This window comes from Rhinoraja longicauda, chromosome 15 (assembly GCF_053455715.1).
Source record: "Rhinoraja longicauda isolate Sanriku21f chromosome 15, sRhiLon1.1, whole genome shotgun sequence".
Taxonomy (NCBI): Eukaryota; Metazoa; Chordata; class Chondrichthyes; order Rajiformes; family Arhynchobatidae; genus Rhinoraja; species Rhinoraja longicauda.
This window is the reverse complement of record NC_135967.1, coordinates 37428657-37450767: the sequence shown is the minus strand read 5'-3', so window position 1 is coordinate 37450767 and position 22111 is coordinate 37428657. Positions and strand designations below refer to the sequence as shown.

Sequence of the window (22111 nt, the reverse complement as noted above, 5' to 3'; positions counted from 1 at the left end):
AGTTTATTAACATCTCATGATAAAACCATACAAAATCTTTACAGGTCTGGTATCGCAGCAAATTGCATGGATACACAAGGTGTCTAATGTGCCTGTTTGACTGGACTGCAGGACTGCTGCATGTGTGGCTTGCAGTGAAAACTGACAATACATCTTGAACCTGTAGTTTATAACAATCTTTTGCATTACCACAAATGCCATATAAGCATGCAATAAGTCAGCGTTTCTACATTTCCGTAGTTTGTCTCTCATATGTTCTCAGGTCTAACATTCAATTTCTCAGCATTTCCCAAAGACTAAAATAACTGCAGCTTTCCAAACGCAAATGTTGCCAAATCGGTGGAATTCTTTTTAAGAAAACAAAGGAGAGTTTGGTGGTTAAACTATGTAAAATGTGCTTTGGTGAGCCTATGCAGTGCTTTTAGATGCTGCTTCGGAGCTTCTCCTTTTAACGTCCCAGTTATACACTCTTGCCATATCTAAAATTCAATCAATTAAGGAGAAATCAGATGCATCACAATCATTTTCAGTCGGTGAACGCGAGTACCTTCCTTATACCAGAAGATTTCCTGTTAATAAAAAAGTTATAGAAAGGAAAGAGCTCTCTAGGTCACTTCAATGGGCCCATACTTGCCCATGATAGGGAGTGTGGCAAAGTAACAGCTAGAGTGCTTCATGTTACATTATGAATTCAGAATCTATTGAAATAAGACCATGAAAAATGACCACGAGACACGTGTAATGCAAGCTATCTACTTGATCAAAGTGACTTACTGGCAACTATCTAGTCTGGTCTACCTGTGTTTATTCCTACATTACACAACCAGTATGTTTCAATGTGCTCTGTTGACTGGAAGGTTTCCTCATAATGTTTGGGTAGTGTATTTAATGATTATAGTGGTGATATTCCACTTATCCTTCAGCAGGACTTGGATAATGCAGCCAGCAAACCGAACTCTCCTTCGCCTACGAACGCACTAATCTGAATCAAACGATGGATCCTATCATCACACCCTGTCTAGTTTAGTTTAAGGATACAGTGCGGAAACAGGCCCTTCGGCCCTCCGAGTTCACGCCGACCAGCAACCAAAATGGCGGCGCTGCCATAGCAGCTGCGGCTTACCTGCGGTCCATTTGTCTTTGTGTTTTGTTGTTTTTTTGTGTCTTAATTGTCGATGTGATGTCGTGTTTTTGTGTTTGTGTACTATGTGTGGGTGTGGGGGGGAGGGGGGGAACTGTAAAATTGTAAATATGTGTCCCTTCCGAACGGAGACCCGACCTTTGTTTTCTGGGTGGTGTCTCCGTTCCTGCTGCGGCCTACCATCGGTCCAACTCCTGGAGCTGGCGGCCTCCAGGGCTCTGGTTCGCAGAGCCCGCGGATCGGACTTACCATCCGCACAGCCCGCGGATCGGACTTACCATCAGCGGAGCCGGCCGTCTTCGGAGGCTGCGGGAGCGGCTGCGACTCGCCTTAGGCTCGGGCCGCGAGGATGCCGACATCGGGAGCTCCGGCAGCGGCAGCATGTTCGCCCGCCCCGGGTCGCGGGGCTTGGGTCGCGGACATTTCACCGTCCGGCGCGGCCTAAAATAGGCCGCGGGATTTCTCTCTGCTGGGCGGGGGCTTCAATGTCGGGAGCCACGACCGCCCCGACGTGCAGCAGCAGCAGCGTGTTCGCCCGCCCCGGATCGCGGGGCTTGGGTCGGTCCGCTGCGGACCTTTCACCGTCCGGCGCGGCCTGCAACCACAACAGCTTGACTGCAGGAGAAGACGGCAGGGGAAGGGAAAATACATTGTGGCCTTCCATCACAGTGAGGAGAGGACTGGAGGAGGCTCACTGTGATGGATGTTTCTTTTTTTTGTGTGTGTTTTTGGGGTTGTGTAATTTGCCTATTTTAATGCTTTATTGTGTAATCTGCCTAATTTAATGTTTTTATTGTTGGACTGTGGGTGGCTGAATTTCGTCCAAAAAATTCGTTTTTTTGGATGACAAATAAAGCTATCTTGAATCTTGAATAGACAATAGGTGCAGGAGTAGGCCATTCGGCCCTTCGAGCCAGCACCGCCATTCAATGTGATCATGGCTGATCATTCTCAATCAGTACCCCGTTCCTGCTTTCTCCCCATACCCCATGACTCCGCTATCCTTAAGAGCTCTATCTAGCTCTCTCTTGAATGTATTCAGAGAATTGGCCTCCACTGCCCTCTGAGGCAGAGAATTCCACAGATTCACAACTCTCTGACTGAAAAAGTTTTTCCTCATCTCTGTTCTAAATGGCCTACCCCTTATTCTTAAACTGTGGCCCCTGGTTCTGGACTCCCCCAACATTGGGAACATGTTTCCTGCCTCTAATGTGTCCAACCCCTTAATAATCTTATATGTTTCGATAAGATCCCCTCTCATCCTTCTAAATTCCAGTGTATACAAGCCTAGTCGCTCCAGTCTTTCAACATATGACAGTCCCGCCATTCCGGGAATTAACCTAGTAAACCTACGATGCACGCCCTCAATAGCAAGAATATCCATCCTCAAATTTGGAGACCAAAACTGCACACAGTACTCCAGGTGCGGTCTCACTAGGGCCCTGTACAACTGCAGAACGACCTCTTTGCTCCTATACTCAACTCCTCTTGTTATGAAGGCCAACATTCCATTGGCCTTCTTCACTGCCTGCTGGACCTGCATGCTTCCTTTCAGTGACTGATGCACTAGGACACCCAGATCACGTTGTACGTCCCCTTTTCCTAACTTGACACCATTCAGATAATAATCTGCCTTCCTATTCTTACCACCAAAGTGGATAACCTCACACTTATCCACATTAAACTGCATCTGCCAAGCATCCGCCCACTCACACAACCTGTCCAAGTCACCCTGCAACCTCATAGCATCTTCCTCACAGTTCACACTGCCACCCAGCTTTGTATCATCTTCCCTACGTACTAACACTATCCTACACACACTAGGGACAATTTACAATTTTACCACGCCAATTAACCTGCAAAACTGTGTGTCTTTGAGTGTGGGATAAAGCCAGAGATCCCGGGAAAAACCCACGCAGGTCAAGGGGAGAATGTACAAACTCCGCACACGGTAGCGCAGCGGTAGAGTTGCTGCTTTACAGCGAATGCAGCGCCGGAGACTCAGGTTCGATCCTGACTACGGGTGCTGCACTGTAAGGAGTTTGTACGTTCTCCCCGTGACCTGCGTGGGTTTTCTCCGAGATCTTCGGTTTCCTCCCACACTCCAAAGACGTACAGGTATGTAGGTTAATTGGCTGGGTAAATGTAAAAATTGTCCCTCGTGGGTGTAGGATAGTGTTAATGTGCGGGGATCGCTGGGCGGCACGGACTTGTTGGGCCGAAAAGGCCTGTTTCCGGCTGTATATATATGATATGATATGATATGATATGATATGACAAGCACCCGTAGTCAGGATCAAACCAGGGTTCCTAGCACTGTAAGGGAGCAACTCTACCGCTGCGCCATCATTGATACAAATTTGCTAGAAGACATATGAGAGATGAATTCCTTCTGAAAGGCCATTGTAGGGAGTAAACTAGGTTTGAGATTTTAAAATAATACCCCAGCAAGCCCCCATTTGTTGCAATCCCCACTCTAATCTTGCCATTATCTCCTCAACTACCCCAGATTCTGCTACATACCTACATACTAGGGGCAATTTACAGTGGCCAATTAATCTGCATGTCTTTGGGATGTGGGAGGAAACTAGATCACTTGGAGGAAACCCATGGCTTCACAGAGAGAAGATGCAAACTCAATGTAGAGCAATGGAAGTCGGGACTGAACTTTGGATCACAGAAGCTGTGAGGTGTGCCACTGTGCCACCAAATTTTCAAGGTAGCTAGGCATTTTTCCAGAATAAACTCAAAGGCTACTCAGCTCAATGCCAACTTGTTCTAAAGGATACTGACTTCTGTGGTGGTGAACTGATCGCGAAGGAAATCCAGATCATCTTCTAGCCCTTCCAGATTACGTGTTGCAGTTGTCAGATTCTTCTCAAGTAACGCACGAGCTTCATCAATATCATATTCAAGCATTACATTGGCCTGAAGTAAGACAGAAACCTTTCTCGATTATTTTTTCATTAGTCCTCACCTTCACCTTGTTTACACTTTTAAAAATATAAATGGTAAGAACACTACATCGTGGGCTTATCATGGACGTGTGATGTTGGTACTTCATAAAAACCCGACAAACTAATAACTTCATCACCAGTACCAGTTTCTAAATATATCACACAAGCTGCTCATTACACCTTCCTCTACAACAATGTCCATGAATTCCAATCTGTCTTCTCTTTGTTCTACAATCTCTAGTTTGGTTAAACCTAACTTTACAAAACTCAGTTCTTGCCCCACCCTTTTCCCTCACCCCTTTCTACCAACAATCTTCTACACCAGTCTGGAAAAGGGTCCCAAAATCGTGACTGCCCATTTCCCTCCACTAATGCTGCATTAGTGCAACATCTCCCTTAGTCATGTCATCTTTGGTAATATCTGCATGTGTAGGCCTGATTCTTTAACAAGATTACGAAGCATTAGAAAGGAAGGAAAAAAAAATCCATGGAAGTTACCTCACTTGAACTTTGTGACCATTATTAGTCAATATATTGAAATGTCAGCTTTATACAATGGACACTGTTCGTGGAAAGTGGGTGGGTATCAGCCATTATGAAAGGAGCAAATTACTCAGCTGAGAAAATTTTGTTAAATTAAATATACACTTCCTCTCATTTTCACTAGATACCATAAAAGTAACATAAGATTTTCTATTTCAAAATACTTTGGTCAAATTTATAGATTGGATCCTATTTCATTAATAAAATCTGTTCATTAATAGATATAACAGGATTCATTGTGCAGCTTTCCAGTTTAAGGCCATTAACTGGAAATGTTTTTCTCTCCACAGACACTTTTGATTCTGCTATTTGCAGCATCCATTTTTTATTTCAGTTTTCCCCCATTTGTAGCATTTTGCTTTTGTATATGGAACAGTAGCTTTGCAACTTAGTGAAAATACACGATCGTGAAGACTTTATTCCCAATAAAATTCCCAAGAAAGACGTTCTTCTCGTAAATAGCCGAAAGAGACTCTGAACTTACCCCTAACCATAAGCACACTTTATCTGTAGGAGGCACGGAGGCTTTAGCATATAAATTGTCTGCCAGGAGAAACATAGTCTCCATTGGATCTGTGGAATCCTTGAAAATAAAAAGCAGAAGGTTTGGCTTACAATCAAATAAACCAAGCAAATACACACTCTCTCCTCTATATTTAGTAAATACAGAACCTCAAAACATGGCTTCAGAAATCCACCTGAGCATTGAATATATGAAAATAGAAGATAGAAAATAGAAATGCATTAGAGGTATCAATTTGATTGATGAATGAGAGATTAATGAAATAAAACTAAAAATGTTGGAATGACTTAAGTTTTGCCTGTGGGGAGAGATCAGTTAAAATTTCAGGTTGATTACTTATTCTGATGAAAGGTCACTAATCCAAAATGTTTACATATTTCTCCTTGAACAGAAGTTGTCTGACCAGCTAGGTATTTCCTGCACATTATTTTAACTTCAAAGTTCCAGCATCCCTGGTAGCTGGCTTTATATTCAATAATGGAGAATAAATCAGATTTGAATTTGAAAAATGGGTTTAATTGGAATGCTTCCGCTGGATGCAGTATCAGTAAAATATTCTATTAAAGGCCATCAGAAAGAAAAATAAAAGTTAAGGGTAATTTAAACAGAAATGTTTAGTCACAAAATATTATGTTGAAGGAAAAAGCAAAGATCTTTTACATCCAGGTTTTACATGGATAGTTCAAAGTTTCTATGAAAAGTAATTGCAGTTTATCAGACGGGGTTGCTTAAGTGCTTCCAATTTAAAAAAAGTAGATGTGAAATAAAGACAATACTCAGGGGAACGATTTGGTAGTAAAAGTTAGTGATGGCAAATTCTATAAACGTGTTTCATTCTGTGGCACAAACTTTGCCTCCTCTTGCCAGAGAGCCAGCAAAATGTTAACACAAAATTTCTACATCTAGAAATTTAATTACGTATTTGTTTAAAGAAACAACATAACTATAGCATTGTGGGATAAAGCCATAGTGTAGCTAATAGAACTGCGGCTTTAGTGACCACATTCAATCCCAACCTCTGCTGCTGTGTGCGGATTTTGTTATGTTATCCCGGTTACCGTGTGGATTTGAATGGATGAATGATACTTTATGAATGAATGAATGATACTTTCCTCTCTCCCCCCCCCCCCCGCCCCGCATTCCAAAGATGGCCAGATTGGTAAGTTAATTAGCCACTGTAATTTTTTTCTAGTGCGTATGAGTGGCAAAATATGGCAAAAGTAGATGGGGTTATGGGGAGAGTAATGTGGGATTAGTGCAAAAATTCAACATGACTGTGGTGGGCTAAAGTGCCTGTTTCCCTGCTGTATGATTCTACGACTAACCAAAATACACAACAGACATCCAAGAGCAATGGACAAATAAACAGTCAATTGGCCAGTTTTATGTGAGGCTTTGATGAGTTTTACCTTTTTCTTCTGCATGTGTTTTAAGATCTCTAACGTCTGTTTAATTTCTGGAATTTGACTTCTTAGCCTAGGAAAGAGAAGAAGCAAGTAATCATCTTCTAGCCGATTAACTATCACTTTTCATAGAAACATTCAACTAACCATGTAAGACCTGAGATGTAAAAGATCTCCACCTTAAGCATTAAACCTGATCGAAACGAAATCTAAGCACTTAGATCAAGCAGGATTGGTGCGATGCACAACTGAAGGCCCTGTTGTGCCCGGCACCCCTCCACAAGCAATATGCAGCATTTTCCAACTGCAACAATGTAGAAACACATTTCACATTTTCCCACAATGTAGAAGCTGACCATTTCGCCTATGGAGTTAATGCTAGATTTCACAGCAGCATCATTCTCCCACTTATTTCCCTGTGATTTATTTACCAACCAACTCTACTTTGGGGACAATTTTACAATAACCTAGTAACTTACCACATCTTTGGGATGTGGGAGAAAACCAGGAAAAACTCACGGTATTCACATGGAAAACATGCAAACGCCACATGGACAGCACTGGAGGGCAGGATGTCATCTAGATTGCTGGAACTATAAGACAGCAGCGATAACTGCTATGCTACCATTTATCTCCCATTTAGACACGATAGCATTCTGATAGGAATTAGGATTGTTTGTCACAATTTTATTTTATGAAATTCAAAACCAAAACAAAATCCTGCGTTCATCTTTCACTCATCTGACAGATTGTTTATTAGGAAGTTTTCTACTAATACCATCTGAATTTTGCTTCGAATTAGCAGTGACTCAAAAGTTCAAAAATACCAGCTGCACAATTATATTATGTCCTTAGGTGGCATACTTTTCTTGGCTGTGGGCATATTAGTAAAGGTCAGTTTGAAGTTATTTACATGCTACTGAATACTTTATCATACAAGTAATTTGATCAGCCTCTGTTTTTACTTTTTAACAGGAATAAAATTGACAGGTAAATTGCAAATTAAAAACCATGCAATGAACAAAATTATTGATTTTCAATTCTGAAAAGAGTTTAGAGAGTTATGAGAGTCATAGATCAGGTAAATAGTCAGTCTTTTTCCAAGAGCAAAAATGTCAAACATTAAAGGGTGAAAAAATGAGAGGAGGAAGTTTATAGGAGATTTGTCTGGTAAGTTTTTTTTTTAAACAGAATGTGCTATGTGCTTGGAACTCACTGCCAGAGGCAGAGGTGGGTTAAGATTGGTACTGGTAGCAAAACAACAGCAATATTTCAGAGGAATTTACAGGAATATGGAAATGAAGTGATATGTATCATGTATAGTCAGATATGGTTATTTTAATTTGGCACCATGGTCGGCCCGAAGTCCTGCTCCTGTGCTGTACTGTTCTATTAACTGGAATATAAAGAGGAACTGAACCAAAAATTGCAGAATATATGTAATAGAAACAAAATGCAATCTCATCGGCATCTGAAAATATAGTTAGCTTTAGTTTTTTGTGGGAAAACAAGTGGAATTTCAGAATGTGGCTTCTAAAACAGTTTTATATAAAAAAGATACTATCCCATCTACCAAAAATATCACTTATTCTTTGCAGTCACTGTACGTTAGAAGTTCTATCAATGAGATAATAGGAGATATAAACTCTTGAAAAATATTTCTATCAATAATACCATAATGAACTGATTTTCTTCAACTGCAGGTTAAACCACCCATTTTTTTCTATAAAGATAAACATCATTACTAAACAACTAACATGGTTTAACAGATTGGACATTTTACGGTTTGACATGATCTCTCACCTTCTCTTTTTTTGCGATAGATTCAGCTCCATGAATTTGTATTTTTGGTATTGTTCATCTAGCCTCCTCAGCACAAGGTCTGCTGTCTCATTACCGGGTTTCTTCATAAATGCTACAACATCTTCCTGGGAGACAAAAGATTAGCAAAGAAAATTAATCCGATTAACTGATGAATTTAAAAGAAATGTACCATTAAATATAGAGCAAAGAACCATATGTGAGTAATTGAGTTATGCAGCTGGGCAAACCTCTAATGGTGATGTGCAGAGGCATTTTGAGGTTCAAGCCCAAAGCTCCCTAAAAGCGGGCATGCAAGTAGATAAGAGTGGTAAAGAAGGCATGTGGTATGCCTGCCTTCACTGATTGGGGCATTGAGTATAAGAGGCAGGAAGTCAAGATGCAGCTTTATAGGACTTTGGTTCGGCCACATTTGGAGTATTGCGTGCAGTTCTAGTTGCCCCTTCACAGGGAGGATGTGGAGGCTTTGGGAAGGGTGCAGAAGAGGTTTACCAGTATGACCTGCCTGTGGATTAGAGGGTAAAGGCATAGATGCAGTAGACAGTCAGAACGTCTATCCCAGGGTGGAAATATCAAATACTAATAATAATAATAATAATGTATTTTATTTATCTAGCGCTTTTCATATACTCAAAGACGCTTTACAGAGATTTAGAGAACATAGGGAAATGAATAAATAGATAAATAAGTAAATAAATAAACGAACAGAGAAAGGAGACAGAAGGTGAGGTGACCTTCAGTGGTTGAAGGCAGCACAGATTTAAGTTGCGACGGGCAGAGTTTAAAGGAGAAGTGAAGGGCAAGTGTTTTTGGGTGAGTGCCTTGATATTGCAACCAGGAGTTGTGGAGGCAGATACGATAGTGCCGTTTAAGAAGCTTTTAGATAGGCACATGGATATGCAGGGAATGGAGGGCTATGGATCATGTGTAGGTAGAATAGATCAGTTTATCTTGACATGGTACTCGAAACAGACATTGTTGGCCAAAGGGCCTGTTCCTGTGCTATATGTTATATATTCTATGTTGACTCTATTGTAACATCAGCTCTGACAGAGGTGGAATAAATGCAATAACCATCAGCACCACGGCATGTGGATAACATCTATGATCTTATTCATAATTTGAGTATCCTGAACTTACTGGAAATGCAGGTGAGGACAGGGTTTGGTCAATTGTGATCACCTTCCTGTGATCTAATAATTCGATGGCCAACACTGTCCAAACTTCTTCATACAAAAGACACTGCCACAAAACCAACATTGTTACATCTCCAATGTACTGTTGGCTGTTATATATAATTCACAGCCAACTGGTCAGAAAGTTTGGTCATTTAACTAATAAACAGATTTGATAATGGTTACATTGCCTCTCTTTCTGCAATTTCGCTTGCCTCTAACACATATATTGCAGAGTCACGTGACAGAAAGGCAGCAGAAAGATTTTTAGCGTTATAGCGAATAAAAAAAGGAAATTTTATTTCTTAAGTAGCAAGAAATCATACCATACACGAGCACATGTGGCGGTGCAATAGCTTTTCACTGTGCCTCGGTACACATGACAATAAACAATACTGTAACTGAATATAATCAGAATTCAGAATATAGGATTATGGGGTGCAGAGAAAGTGCAGATAAAAATAAAATAAGTGCAAGGGCTGCAATGAGGAGGATTGGAAGAATGAGAATTAATTGTATGCAAGATTTATTTCAAGATTCTGATAACAGCGATGAAAAATCTAGCAGTACTTGCTTTCAAGCTTTTGTTATTTTCTGCCTCATGGGAGAATCACTGGTGTCAGTCACGGGTCCTTTCAGTTCAGTTTATTGTCACATGTCCCAAGGTACAGTGAAAAGCTGTTGTTGTGTGCTAACCAGTCAGCAGAAATACAATATATGATTACAATTGGTCTGAAGAAGGGTCTCGACCCGAAACGTCACCCATTCCTTCTCTCCCGAGATGCTGCCTGACCTGCTGAGTTACTCCAGCATTTTGTGAATATTACAATTGATCCATTTACTGTGTAAAGATACATAAGGCAATAATGTTTAGTGCAAGATAAAGCCTTTGATTACAAGGCAGTGTGAAGAAACATAGATGGGTCATTGTGGTGGGGAGAGGACGGGTGGGGAGAGGACGGGGGACGACGACTGGACGGGGGGGACGACGACTGGACGGGGGGGGGGGGGACCGGACGGGGGGGGGGGGGGGGACCGGACGGGGGGGGGGGGGGGGGGACCGGACGGGGGGGGGGGGGGGGACCGGACGGGGGGGGGGGGGAACTGGACGGGGGGGGGGGGACTGGACGGGGGGGACTGGACGGCTGCTTTGCATGATGGAATGGGCTGCTAACACAACTCTTCTATTAACAAATCAACTATTTCTTATGGTCGCAGACAGAACAGTGACTATACTAAACTGACATTCACCCAGATAGGATAGGTGACATCTTGGCATGGCACAATTACAGTTCTTATAGCCTTTTGTATTATTTTAGTTTCTTTCAGCAGTTTTCTCTCTGCCTCTTACATATCCTTTACTAATCCATCACTCCACGCACAACAGAATTTACAGCTTCTCCAACCTGTTTTCGGGAATACTGCACTCAATTTATAATCTGATTCAAATCAATCCTTTCAAACAAGGGTTTTGGCCTGTAATCGGCATTTTCCCTACTCTCAAGCTTTTCTATGGGTGAACCAACGATACACTATCTCTGAAGAAAGTATTTCTTTAGAGTTATTCAATCCCAAACTAAAGCATCCAGAAGATGATGTTAAATAAAATTTAAAAACATTAAACAGTAATCTATGTTACTCCAAATATGTGCCTCCATTTCTCACTACCACTACCTCGCTTTCTTCAATGACTGCAGAAATTCTGCTATGAAGCCTTTTGTTGGATAATGTCCATACATCAGGCAAGATATATTTTTAAATCCCCTCATCTGGTGTCTATATTGCTTAAGCAAACCTTTACAACAGATATCAACCAAATATATCCAGCAAACTCGAATTAAGCTCCCTTATTTGCGGAGGTGCAGACATGGTGCTGAACATCTCTGAAATTTTTTGGTACCTGGTATCAGTTTAAATATGTGTGTGGAATATTTAAAGATAACAGGCACAACCCCATCCTCGTCTATTGTCTGGGTACCCAAGTCACTGGAGACACAAGGAGCTGCAGATGCTGGAATCTTGAGCAAACACAGTGTTCGAGTAACTCAGCAGCTCAGGTAGCATCTGGGGAGGGAATGGGTAAACGACAGTTTGGGTTAGGACCTTTATCAAGCGACCACTATGGTTAAGGAAGGAATTGCAGATGCTGGTTTACACCAAAGATGGACACAAAATGCTGGAGTATCAAGCAGCATCTCTGGAGAAGGAATGATGTTAATAATGAGAATCATTAACAATACAAAAAGCCTGGCTGATTTCATCCCTTAAAAGCTCGCCAGAACCGAGACATGGAGTGGGTCAAGTTAAGAGTGCATTGTCATATTTCCCAGATAGAACGATGACATATACGCATCCACACACATGGATATACATACACACATGCATGCGTACATACACATAGATGCCTATACAGGTAAAGGAAAGAACAGCAGGTCCTGGTTTAAATTGAAGGTAGACACAAAATGCTGGAGTAACTCAGCGGGACAGGCAGCATTTCTGGAGAGAAGGAATGGGTAACGTTTACGAGAAGGGTATCGACTCGGAAAAGTTACCCATTCCTTCTCTCCAGAGATGCTGCCTGTCCCGCTGAGTTACTCCAGCATTTTGTGTCTACCTACATACACATACGTACATACACATAAAAAAACATAAGCAGGACCCGCTGATGTGTTTGGCTCAATAGGCAATAGGTGCCGGAGGAGGCCATTCGGCCCTTCGAGCCAGCACCGCCATTCAATGTGATCATGGCTGATCATTCTCAATCAGTACCCCGTTCCTGCCTTCTCCCCATACCCCCTGACTCCGCTATCCTTAAGAGCTCTATCCAGCTCCCTCTTGAAGGCATTCAGAGAATTGGCCTCCACTGCCCTCTGAGGCAGAGAATTCCACAGATTCACAACTCTCTGACTGAAAAAGTTTTTCCTCATCTGTTCTAAATGGCCTACCCCTTATTCTTAAACTGTGGCCCCTGGTTCTGGACTCCCCCAACATTGGGAACATGTTTCCTGCCTCTAACGTGTCCAACCCCTTAATAATCTTATACGTTTCGATAAGATCTCCTCTCATCCTTCTAAATTCCACTGTATACAAGCCTAGTCGCTCCAGTCTTTCAACATATGACAGTCCCGCCATTCCGGGAATTAACCTAGTAAACCTACGCTGAGGGGCCACATGAGTGGGAGCAGCCCCAGAGTAGAGAGCAGTGAGTGATCTCCGGGCGGAGCCAGGGGCCGAGCTGCGGCAGCGGGAGGGCAGGAGGCGCCGGCCAGCGCCCATCTCCATGGGGACAGTGAGTGGCGGTCCCGCCCGCAGCAGGCCCGGGCCACACACACACACGGGCTCCGAGACCGACAAAGGGACGAGCTCACCGCCGCCCTGACCCCAACTCCCGGGGCGGGGGGAGGGAAGGGGAGGACACACGGCCTTACCACAAAGATGGACTGGGGGATGCCCATGTGCTTGCGGCCCGGAGGAGCCACATTACTGTTGCTGTCGCCGCTCCCACTGGTGGTCGCCATCTTGGGGAGCACACTGACGTCGTCGGAGTGACGCAGCCCGGGCGGGAGCGCGGCCCCGTCAATCATCAGAGGGCGGGGCGGGGCGGCGCGGCGCGGCGCGGCGCAGCACTCTGCACGCGGGGCGACATGCGAGCAATGCTGAAGCATCGCATATCTCCCATGCATTCAACATGCGCAAATATCACACCCGAGTGGAGAACTGCTGAAGCATCGAACATCTTCCATGCATTCAACTTGCATGTTGAGGTCAAATATGAGGTCAAACTAAGGTCAAATATCACACCCGAGTGGAAAAAATGCTGAAGTATCAAATATCTCCCATGCATTCAACTTGCGCAAATATCTAACAAATATCACAGCCCCCGGGTAGACATTTGCAAGGAATGCTGAAGCATTGAATATTTCCCATTCATTCAACTTGGAAAAATATATTAATGTACCACATCTCAAAGTCGACAAACGCAGGGAATGCTGAAGCATCGAATACCTCCCATGCGTTCAACTTATAAAAATATCTAACAGATATCACATCCCAGAGTCGACGATGCAAGGAACGCTGATGCATCGAATATTTCCCATGCTTGTATAAATATGTTAAAATATCACATCCCAGACTTAGTAAAACGACTAGAAATAACAAACAGTTGACTTTAGACAATGCAAAAAGTTGGACCCCCCCCCCAAGTAAATATTGAACAGGGAACCGAGAACCCGAGGGCACGGGTGTAAGGTGGGGGGGGGGGGGTTTATCGGAATCTGAGGGGTAACTTTTTCCCCACAAAAGGTTGGTGGGTGTATGGAACGAGCTGCCGGAGGAGGGAGTCGAGGCAGGGATTATCACAACGTTTAGAAACATTTAGACAGGTACATGGATAGGACAGGTTTAGAAGGTTACGGGCCAAACGTGGGCAGGTGGGACTAGTATAGTTGGGACATGTTAGTCGGTGTGGGCAAGTTGGGCCAAAGGGCCTGTTTCTATGCTGTATCACTCCGTGACGCTTTGACTCAGGTGTCAACCAAAATAGCAAAGCGTCTGGAAATAACAATCCATGCAAAAAGTCAAATATATATATTTAAATCCCAAGCAAATATATATATATCCCAAGCAAATAACAAACCTGAGGAAAAAATGAACAATCTTTGGTGTGAATGCAATTTCTGCACAATCCGCTGTATGAATGTGCAACATTTTTCCAATTTAAAATTAAATGAAATATTGCATATATTTACACAAGGCTTATTGTCTTGCCAATTCTCAGCGAGTGGTCCCGTTGGATTGAGGAAAATTACAGGGTTATCTTCAGGTCTATGGGTTCTAAGGTAACCAATGGTTGGATGGAATTTAACAGAGAAGGTGGCTGGGTTATTAAGGTTAGATGCTTCTTCCGGCATGTTCTCCATGTGCTCATCCTCGGTGACCAATTTTAAGACAGCCAAGCCTCATGTGCGAAATCAAAAACTTTGTAATGTTAAAATAAGCCACTTAGTGCTGGTTCCTTCTTTCTTCTTGTATTTGTTGCGTCGCGAAGGTAATTTCCATTGTGTCTCTTACTTTATTGTCACGTATACCGAGGTACAGTGAAAAGTATTTGTTGCACGTAAACCAGTCAGCGGAAATACTCTACATGATTCCAATCGAGCCATCCACAGTGTACAGATGCATGATAAAGGGAATAATGTTTAGTGCAAGATAAAGTCCAGTAAAATCCGATTAAAGTTAGTCTGACGGTCTCCAATGAGGTAGATAGTAACTCAGGGTCCGCTCTCTAGTTGTTGATAGGATGGTTCAGTTGCCTGATATTAGCTGGGAAGAAACTGTCCCTGAATCTGGAGGTATGCGCTTTCACACCTCTTGTCTGATGCGAGGGGAAGAGGGAGAGTTAGTCAACACCATCTACATTTCATCTTTGGGAGGAGCTTTTTAGCTACAAGAAATCCTTCTTGTAGCTAAAAAGCTCCTCCCACAGATGAAAACCATTGTAAACCATTCCATGTGACAGAGGGCATGGGTGATCCTTTTGTAGTTAGCCTGATTGGATTGGTCTTATTTCTTGAAAATAATTATGATAATAGCATCAATAAGATGCCCCTTGACATGCTCGCCCCCTTCCTCTCACTTCGATATCATGGTCATTCCCCACTCTCAGTCCCGTTACAGGGTCCGTTTCTGAAAAGTTGTTGATTTATTTGCCTGCACAGATGTGGCCTGGCCCCCAGTCCGTCCAGTAAAACACAATGTTGTGGAGAGAATGTATAGTAAATATTTTGGTCACAGCTCCTTCTTCAGACTTCCTCTCGTAATCTATTTTTCGTCTCAAGCCTAAATACAACTCTCATAGTGTAGCTACTGATTGATACAAGGAGCACTAAAATATTACCATCTAATTTTCATGGATCTGTTGAGTACTGGGCGGTTCAATCTTAGCTGATCTAATGAGCAGATTTTTTTGTGGAAGTGTTAAACATCTATGAACATCTGAAAATGGGCATTGATACACATTTAGTCCATTTTCTGACATTTGCCTCACCGACTAACTTGTAGGTTGTCAGCTAATTCTGTTTCCAGGTAAAGTGTTGACATTTTCTACAGCATCCTATATGGACAGGAAACATTTGAGGTGATATACTTTAGACTTCTGGTTATGTGATCAAAATTGCTTTGAAGAATGTAAAATAATTTCAATACTAAAAGCACCCAATTGACAAATTAGTGAATTGGGAAGAGATGAAAAGAAAGGAATAAGGTCAAAAATCCTTGTGCCCAAGCTTGCAATGTGTTCCCACCCCACCATTCATTATCCACAAGTAAGATTTTATTAGATGGTAAGAGGACATTCTCATCCATCTGAGCAACAATGAAACTGCATCTGTAGAACAAACTTTATTTCCATTTGTACTTCTGCAGGACACGCTGTCCTGTTAAAAATGCACAGCTACATGACATCTTGACTCTTGTATTCAATGCCACAGCCTAGGAAGGCAGCATGCCAAATGCTGGCTCCACTGCACTATCTGTGAGTGTTGCCATTTTTGGGGAGTTTTGAACTGCACTTCAAGGTCCTGCTGTAGATCAACACTGCTGAGGTCCCTGGCATTCACTCATTTAAAGGACATCTGGACATGTACTGGCTAGGAGAGGAATTGAGACATACGAGTCTAATGCCGTCAAATGTGATTAGTTCATAAGACATTGGAACATAATTAGGTCATTTGGCCCATCTATTCTATGCTGCCATTCAATCATGGCTGATTATCTTTCCCTCAAACCCATTCTCCTGTCTTCTCCCCGCAACCTTTGACGCCCATACTAATCAAGAACCTGTCAATCTCGGCTGTAAAAATACCAAATGACAACCTCCACAGCCAGCTGCAGCAATGAATTCCACTGGCAAAAGAAGTTCCTCATCTCCACTCTAAAGGTATGTTTGTTTATTCTGAGGCTGTGCCCTCTAATCCTAGACTCTCCCGCTATTAGAAACATCCTCTCACTATTTTCAGTATTTGTAATTTTAAATGAAGCCCCCCCTTATACGTCTAAAATCCAGAAAGTACTGGTTCATCAAATGCTAATCGTACATTAACCCAAACATCCATGGGATCATTCTCATAAATCTCCTCTGGACCCTCTCCAATGTTAGCACATCCATCGTCAGATAGTGTAGCTTAGAGATGCAGCTCAGAAACAGGCCCTATGGCCCATTGATTCCGAACCAACCAGCGATCCACACACACTAACACTATCCCCACACACTAGGGACAATGTACAATTTTTACCAAGCCAACTAACCTACAAACCTGGTAGACACAAAATGCTGGAGTAACTCAGCGGGTCAGGCAGCATTTCTGGAGAGAAGGAATGGGTGATGTTTCGGGTCGAGGCCCTTCTTCAGACTGATGTCCGGGGAGGGGGCGGGACAAAGATAGGACGTAGTAGGAGACAGGAAGACTAGTGGGAGAACTGGGAAGGGGAGGGGGATAGAGAGGGAAAGAGGAACTATCTGAAGTTAGAGAAGTCATGTTCATACCACTGAGGTGTAAACTGCCCAAGCGAAATATGAGATGCTGTTCCTCCAATTTGCGCTGGACCTCACGCTGACAATGGAGGAGGCCCAGAACAGAAAGGTCAGATTGGAAATGGGAGGGGGAATTGAAGTGCTGAGCCACCGGGAGATTAGGTTGGTTACCCCAGTAGTATGAACATTGGCTTCTCTAACTTCAGATAGTTACTCTTTCCCTCTCTATCTCCTCCCCTTCCCAGTTCTCCCACTAGTCTTCCTGTCTCCTACTACATCCTATCTTTGTCCCGCCCCCTCCCCTGACATCAGTCTGAAGAAGGGTCTCAACCCAAAACATTGCCCATTCCTTCTCTCCAGAGATGCTGCCTGACCCGCTGAGTTACTTCAGCATTTTGTGCCTCCCTTTGATTTAAACCAGCCTCTGCAGGTTTTTTTTTAACCTACAAACCTGTACATCTTTGGAGTGTGGGAGGAAACCAGAGCTCCCAGAGAAAACCCACGCAAGTGACGGGGAGAACGTACAAACTCCGTACAGACAGCACCAGAAGTCAGGATCGAACCAGGTCCCTGGCGCTGTAAGGCAGCAACTCTACTGCTGCGCCATCGTGCCGTTTTAAGATACGAGGCCCAAAACTGCTCATAGTATTCCAAATTCAATCCAATTCCAAATACTATCACTGGGCATGTATTAAGGAACGCATTAAGGCATTGATTAATGATACATATTTAGATGAACATTTAAAAAAAATTGCTGACCCCACCCCCTTCTTATCCAGGCTTTTCTCCCCTTTCTTCAGAAGAGTCATGATACAAAAATGTTGCGTCAATTCCTCCATAGGTGCTGCCTGACCTAGTGAGTTCCTCTGGCAGATTTGTGTTTTGCTGTCAAACATTAAACCAATGATATTGTTGAGAAAACGTTAGTAAACGTTATTCCTTTTCTTCTAATGGTATACCAAAGAAGCTCGGATGAGACAGGAAAGAGAGCAACTCAGCATTTCACAACACATTTTACTCAATAGTTCAACAATGCAAAACAGTGTCCACCCAAAATGGAGTATCCAAGATGGGACGTTTATTGGCACCCAGATGGACTAGTCAACACAGACAACAGTCATGCTGAAGTTTTGCTTTCAATTTACAGACACAATTACAAATTGCAACATCTATGTATTCTCGTGACTCTGACTCCACCACTTCAGATTTTGAACTTTAACTCAGTTTAAGTAGGAATTTCCTTAAATGATACTTCAGAATTAATATTGGATTATGATCCTCCATGCACAGAATACCTTTGGGATTTCTGTAATTCAATCCACTGCAGACGGTCAATGAAAGGTTTAACACACTGACGATTTAAACTCGGTTCAACTCGTCTGCCATTTCCTTGTTCCATGACCCCACTGACGAACACCAGACCTTAATCATGAACACCATCACGGACCTCACCATTTCCGGCGCTCTACCCTCTAATGCCTCCAAACGTATCGTTCCCCAGCCCCGCACGGTCCGGTTTTACCTCCTACCTAAAATCCATAAACAGAACTGTTCCGGCAGACCCATTGTTTCTGCCTGTTCACGTCCCACCGAACTTATTTCCACCTACCTCGACTCCACCCTATCCCCCTTGGTCAAATCCCTCCCCACCTACGACCAAGAGATCTCATATGCTCTCCGTCTCCTCGATAACTTCCGGTTCCCAGGCCCCCACTCCCTCATCTGTACCATGGATGTCCAGTCACTCTACACTTCCATCCCTCACAAAGATGGTCTTGAAGCCCTCCGTTTCTTCCTCGACCGTAGAACCAGCCAATCCCCATCTACTAACACTCTCCTCCGCCTAGCAGAGCTGGTTCTTACCCTTAACAACATCTCCTTTGACTCCTCCCACTTCCTCCAAACCAGAGGTGTAGCTATGGGCACTCGCATGGGCTCTAGCTATGTCTGCCTCTTTGTCGGGTATGTCGAACAATCCCTGTTCCGGACATACACCGGCCCCATCCCCGAACTCTACCTCCGCTACATTGACGACTGCATTGGTGCTACCTCTTGTACCCATGCAGAACTTAGACTTCTTACACTTCACTACCAATTTCCATCCTGCTCTTAAATAATAATAATAATAATAATAATGCATTACATTTATATAGCGCTTTTCAAACACTCAAAGACGCTTTACAGGGATTTCTAGAACATAGAGAAGTGAATAAATAGATAAATAAGTAAACGAACAGAAAAGGAGACAGAAGGTGGGGTGACCTTCAGTGGTTGAAGGCAGTGCTGAACAGGTGAGACTTCAGTGATGTTTTGAATGTGGTGAGTGAGGAGGAGTCTCTGACGGTTTGGGGTAGTGAGTTCCATAGGGTGGGAGCAGCGATGGAGAAAGCCCTGTCCCCCCAGGATCTGAGTTTGGTCCGGATGGGGGGGGACAGGAGATTGGCAGCAGCAGAGCGGAGGGTGCAGGTGGGAGTGTGCCTGTGGAGGAGGTCAGTCAGGTAGGATGGGGCCAGGTTATGGAGGGCTTTGTAGGTCATGAGGAGGATTTTGTACTGGATTCTCTGGGGGATGGAGCCAGTGGCGTTTGTAAAGGACGGGGGTGATATGGTCACGGATCGGGGAGTGGGTGAGTAGACGGGCAGCGGAGTTTTGAATGTATTGAAGTTTACTGATGATTTTTTAGGGTGCGCCATAGAGGAGGCTGTTGCAGTAGTCCAGACGGGAGGTGATGAAGGCGTGGATGAGGGTTTCTGCAGCTGTGGAGGAGAGGGATGGACGGAGACGGGCAACGTTTTTGAGGTGGAAGAAGGCTGTCTTTGTGATGTGTTTGATGTGTTTGTCGAAGGAGAGGGTTTGATCAAAGATGATTCCAAGATTCCGGATGTGAGGGGAGGTGGATACTGGGAGACCATCAATATTGAGGATGAAGTTTTGGGTGGATTTGGACTATCTCCGACATCTCACTACTGTTTCTGGACCTCACCATCTCCATCACTAGTCACAGGAGACAGACTAGTGACTGGCATCTACTATAAACCCACTGACTCGCACAGCTATCTGGACACTTCTTCCCACCTTGTCTCCTGCAAAAAGTCTATCCCCGACTCCCAATTCCTCCGTCTACGCCGCATCCGCGACCGGGATGAGGTGTTTCTCACTAGGGCATCAGAGATGTCCTCATTCTTCAGGAAACAGGGTTTCCCCTCTTCCATTATAGATGAGACTCTCACTAGGGCCTCTTCCATATCCCGCAGCTCCGCTCTTGCTCCCCCTCCCCCCATTCGTAACAAGGACAGAATCCCCCTCATTCTCACCTTCCACCCCATCAGCCAGCGTATCCAACAAATCATCCTCCGACATTTCCGTCACCTCCAACGGGACCCCACTACTGGCCACATCTTCCCATCCCCTCCCCTTTCTGCGTTCCGCAGAGACCGTTCCCTCCGTAACTCCCTGGTCCACTCCTCCCTTTCTACCCAAACCACCCCATCCCCAGGCACTTTCCCCTGCAATCGCAGGAGATGCAACACCTGTCCCTTTACCTCCCCCCTCAACGCCATCCAAGGACCCAAACAGTCTTTCCAGGTGAGACAGAGGTTCACCTGCACCTCCTCCAACCTAATCTATTGTATCCGCTGTTCTAGATGTCAACTTCTTTACATCGGCGAAACCAAACGTAGGCTCGGCGATCGTTTCGCTCAACACCTTCACTCAGTCTGCCTTAACCAACCTGATCTCCCGGTGGCTGAGCACTTCAACTTCCCCTCCCACTCCCAGTCTAACCTTTCTGTCATGGGCCTCCTCCAGTGCCATAGTGAGGCCCATCGGAAATTGGAGGAACAGCACCTCATATATCGCTTGGGCAGCTTGAAGCCCAGCGTTATGAACATTGACTTCTCCAACTTTAGATAGTTCCTCTGTCCCTCTCTTCCCCTCCCCCTTCCCAGTTTTCCCTCTATCTTCCTGTCTCCACCTATATCCTTCCTTTGTCCCGCCCCCTGACATCAGTCTGAAGAAGGGTCTCGACACGAAACGTCACCCATTCCTTCTCTCCTGAGATGCTGCCTGACCTGCTGAGTTACTCCAGCATTTTGTGAATAAATACCTTCGATTTGTACCAGCATCTGCAGTTATTTTCCTACACTGACTCACAGGTAAAGGCAGTCTAAAAGGAGTGCCAAGAACCAGGTTCTAGTGCTGTACTTGCGTGGAGCCCAGAGAAGCAGGAAGTTTGAAAACGGAGTAAAGAGTTCATTGGCTGGAAAGTTTGTTACAAAAGAAGGTGACGCACAGGTAAAGGCAGTTTAAATAGAGCACCAAGACCTTCAGGTTCAGGTAATTTACTAATCAATTTACTAATCAGCCCTAAAGTAGCTGATTAGGTAGCAGATAAAAATAAGTGGAGCTTTGTTGGTGAAATGTGAGTCTTTGGCTCAAGAGTCTTCGGCGAGGAGGCTACGCTTGTTTGAATTTTGATTTTTGTCACTGAAGAAATGGCAGGCAATTTGGTGCAGTGTGTTTCCTGCAGGATGTGGGAAGGCAGGGACACCGCTGGAGCTTCTGGAAACTGCACCTGCAGGAATTGTGTCCAAGTGCAGCTCCTGAATGAACGTGTTGGGGAACTGGATGACCTCAGAGCCATCTGGGAAAACGAGTGTTTCCTGGACAGGACCTACAGTGAGGTTGTCACGCCAAGGACACAGGAAGAGCGAAGGTGGGTGACTGTGAGGAAAGGGAGTTCAAGTGGAGTGCAGGAGACCCCGGTGGCTGTGCCTAATGAAAACAGGTACACCCTCTTGGGAGCTGTCGGGGCAGAAGATGCTTCCAGTCCGAACGACAGACAGGTCGGTGGCTCCAATACTAACGATGAAACTCGACAGGTGAGACCGGCGTCGGGCAGAGCCATAGTGGTGGGTGACTCCATTGTCCGAGGTGCAGACAGGAGATTCTGTGGCAGCAGACGAGACTCAAGGATGGTCTGTTGCCTCCCTGGTACCAGGGTTCAAGATGTCACGGA

At 44.2% G+C, this 22111-nt stretch overlaps 1 protein-coding gene across 1 annotated transcript; it reads right to left on the bottom strand.

Moving 5' to 3' along the window:
- vbp1 (von Hippel-Lindau binding protein 1) lies at positions 1-13100 on the bottom strand. The gene is made up of 6 exons (XM_078412007.1): positions 12992-13100; positions 8371-8495; positions 6574-6640; positions 5126-5224; positions 3931-4069; positions 1-479 (listed from the first exon to the last, which is right to left on the bottom strand). Exons 1-6 carry the CDS (start codon positions 13079-13081, stop codon positions 409-411), a joined length of 591 nt encoding a protein of 196 aa, XP_078268133.1. The 5' UTR covers positions 13082-13100; the 3' UTR covers positions 1-408.
- Between the last annotated feature and the right edge of the window lie 9011 nt (positions 13101-22111).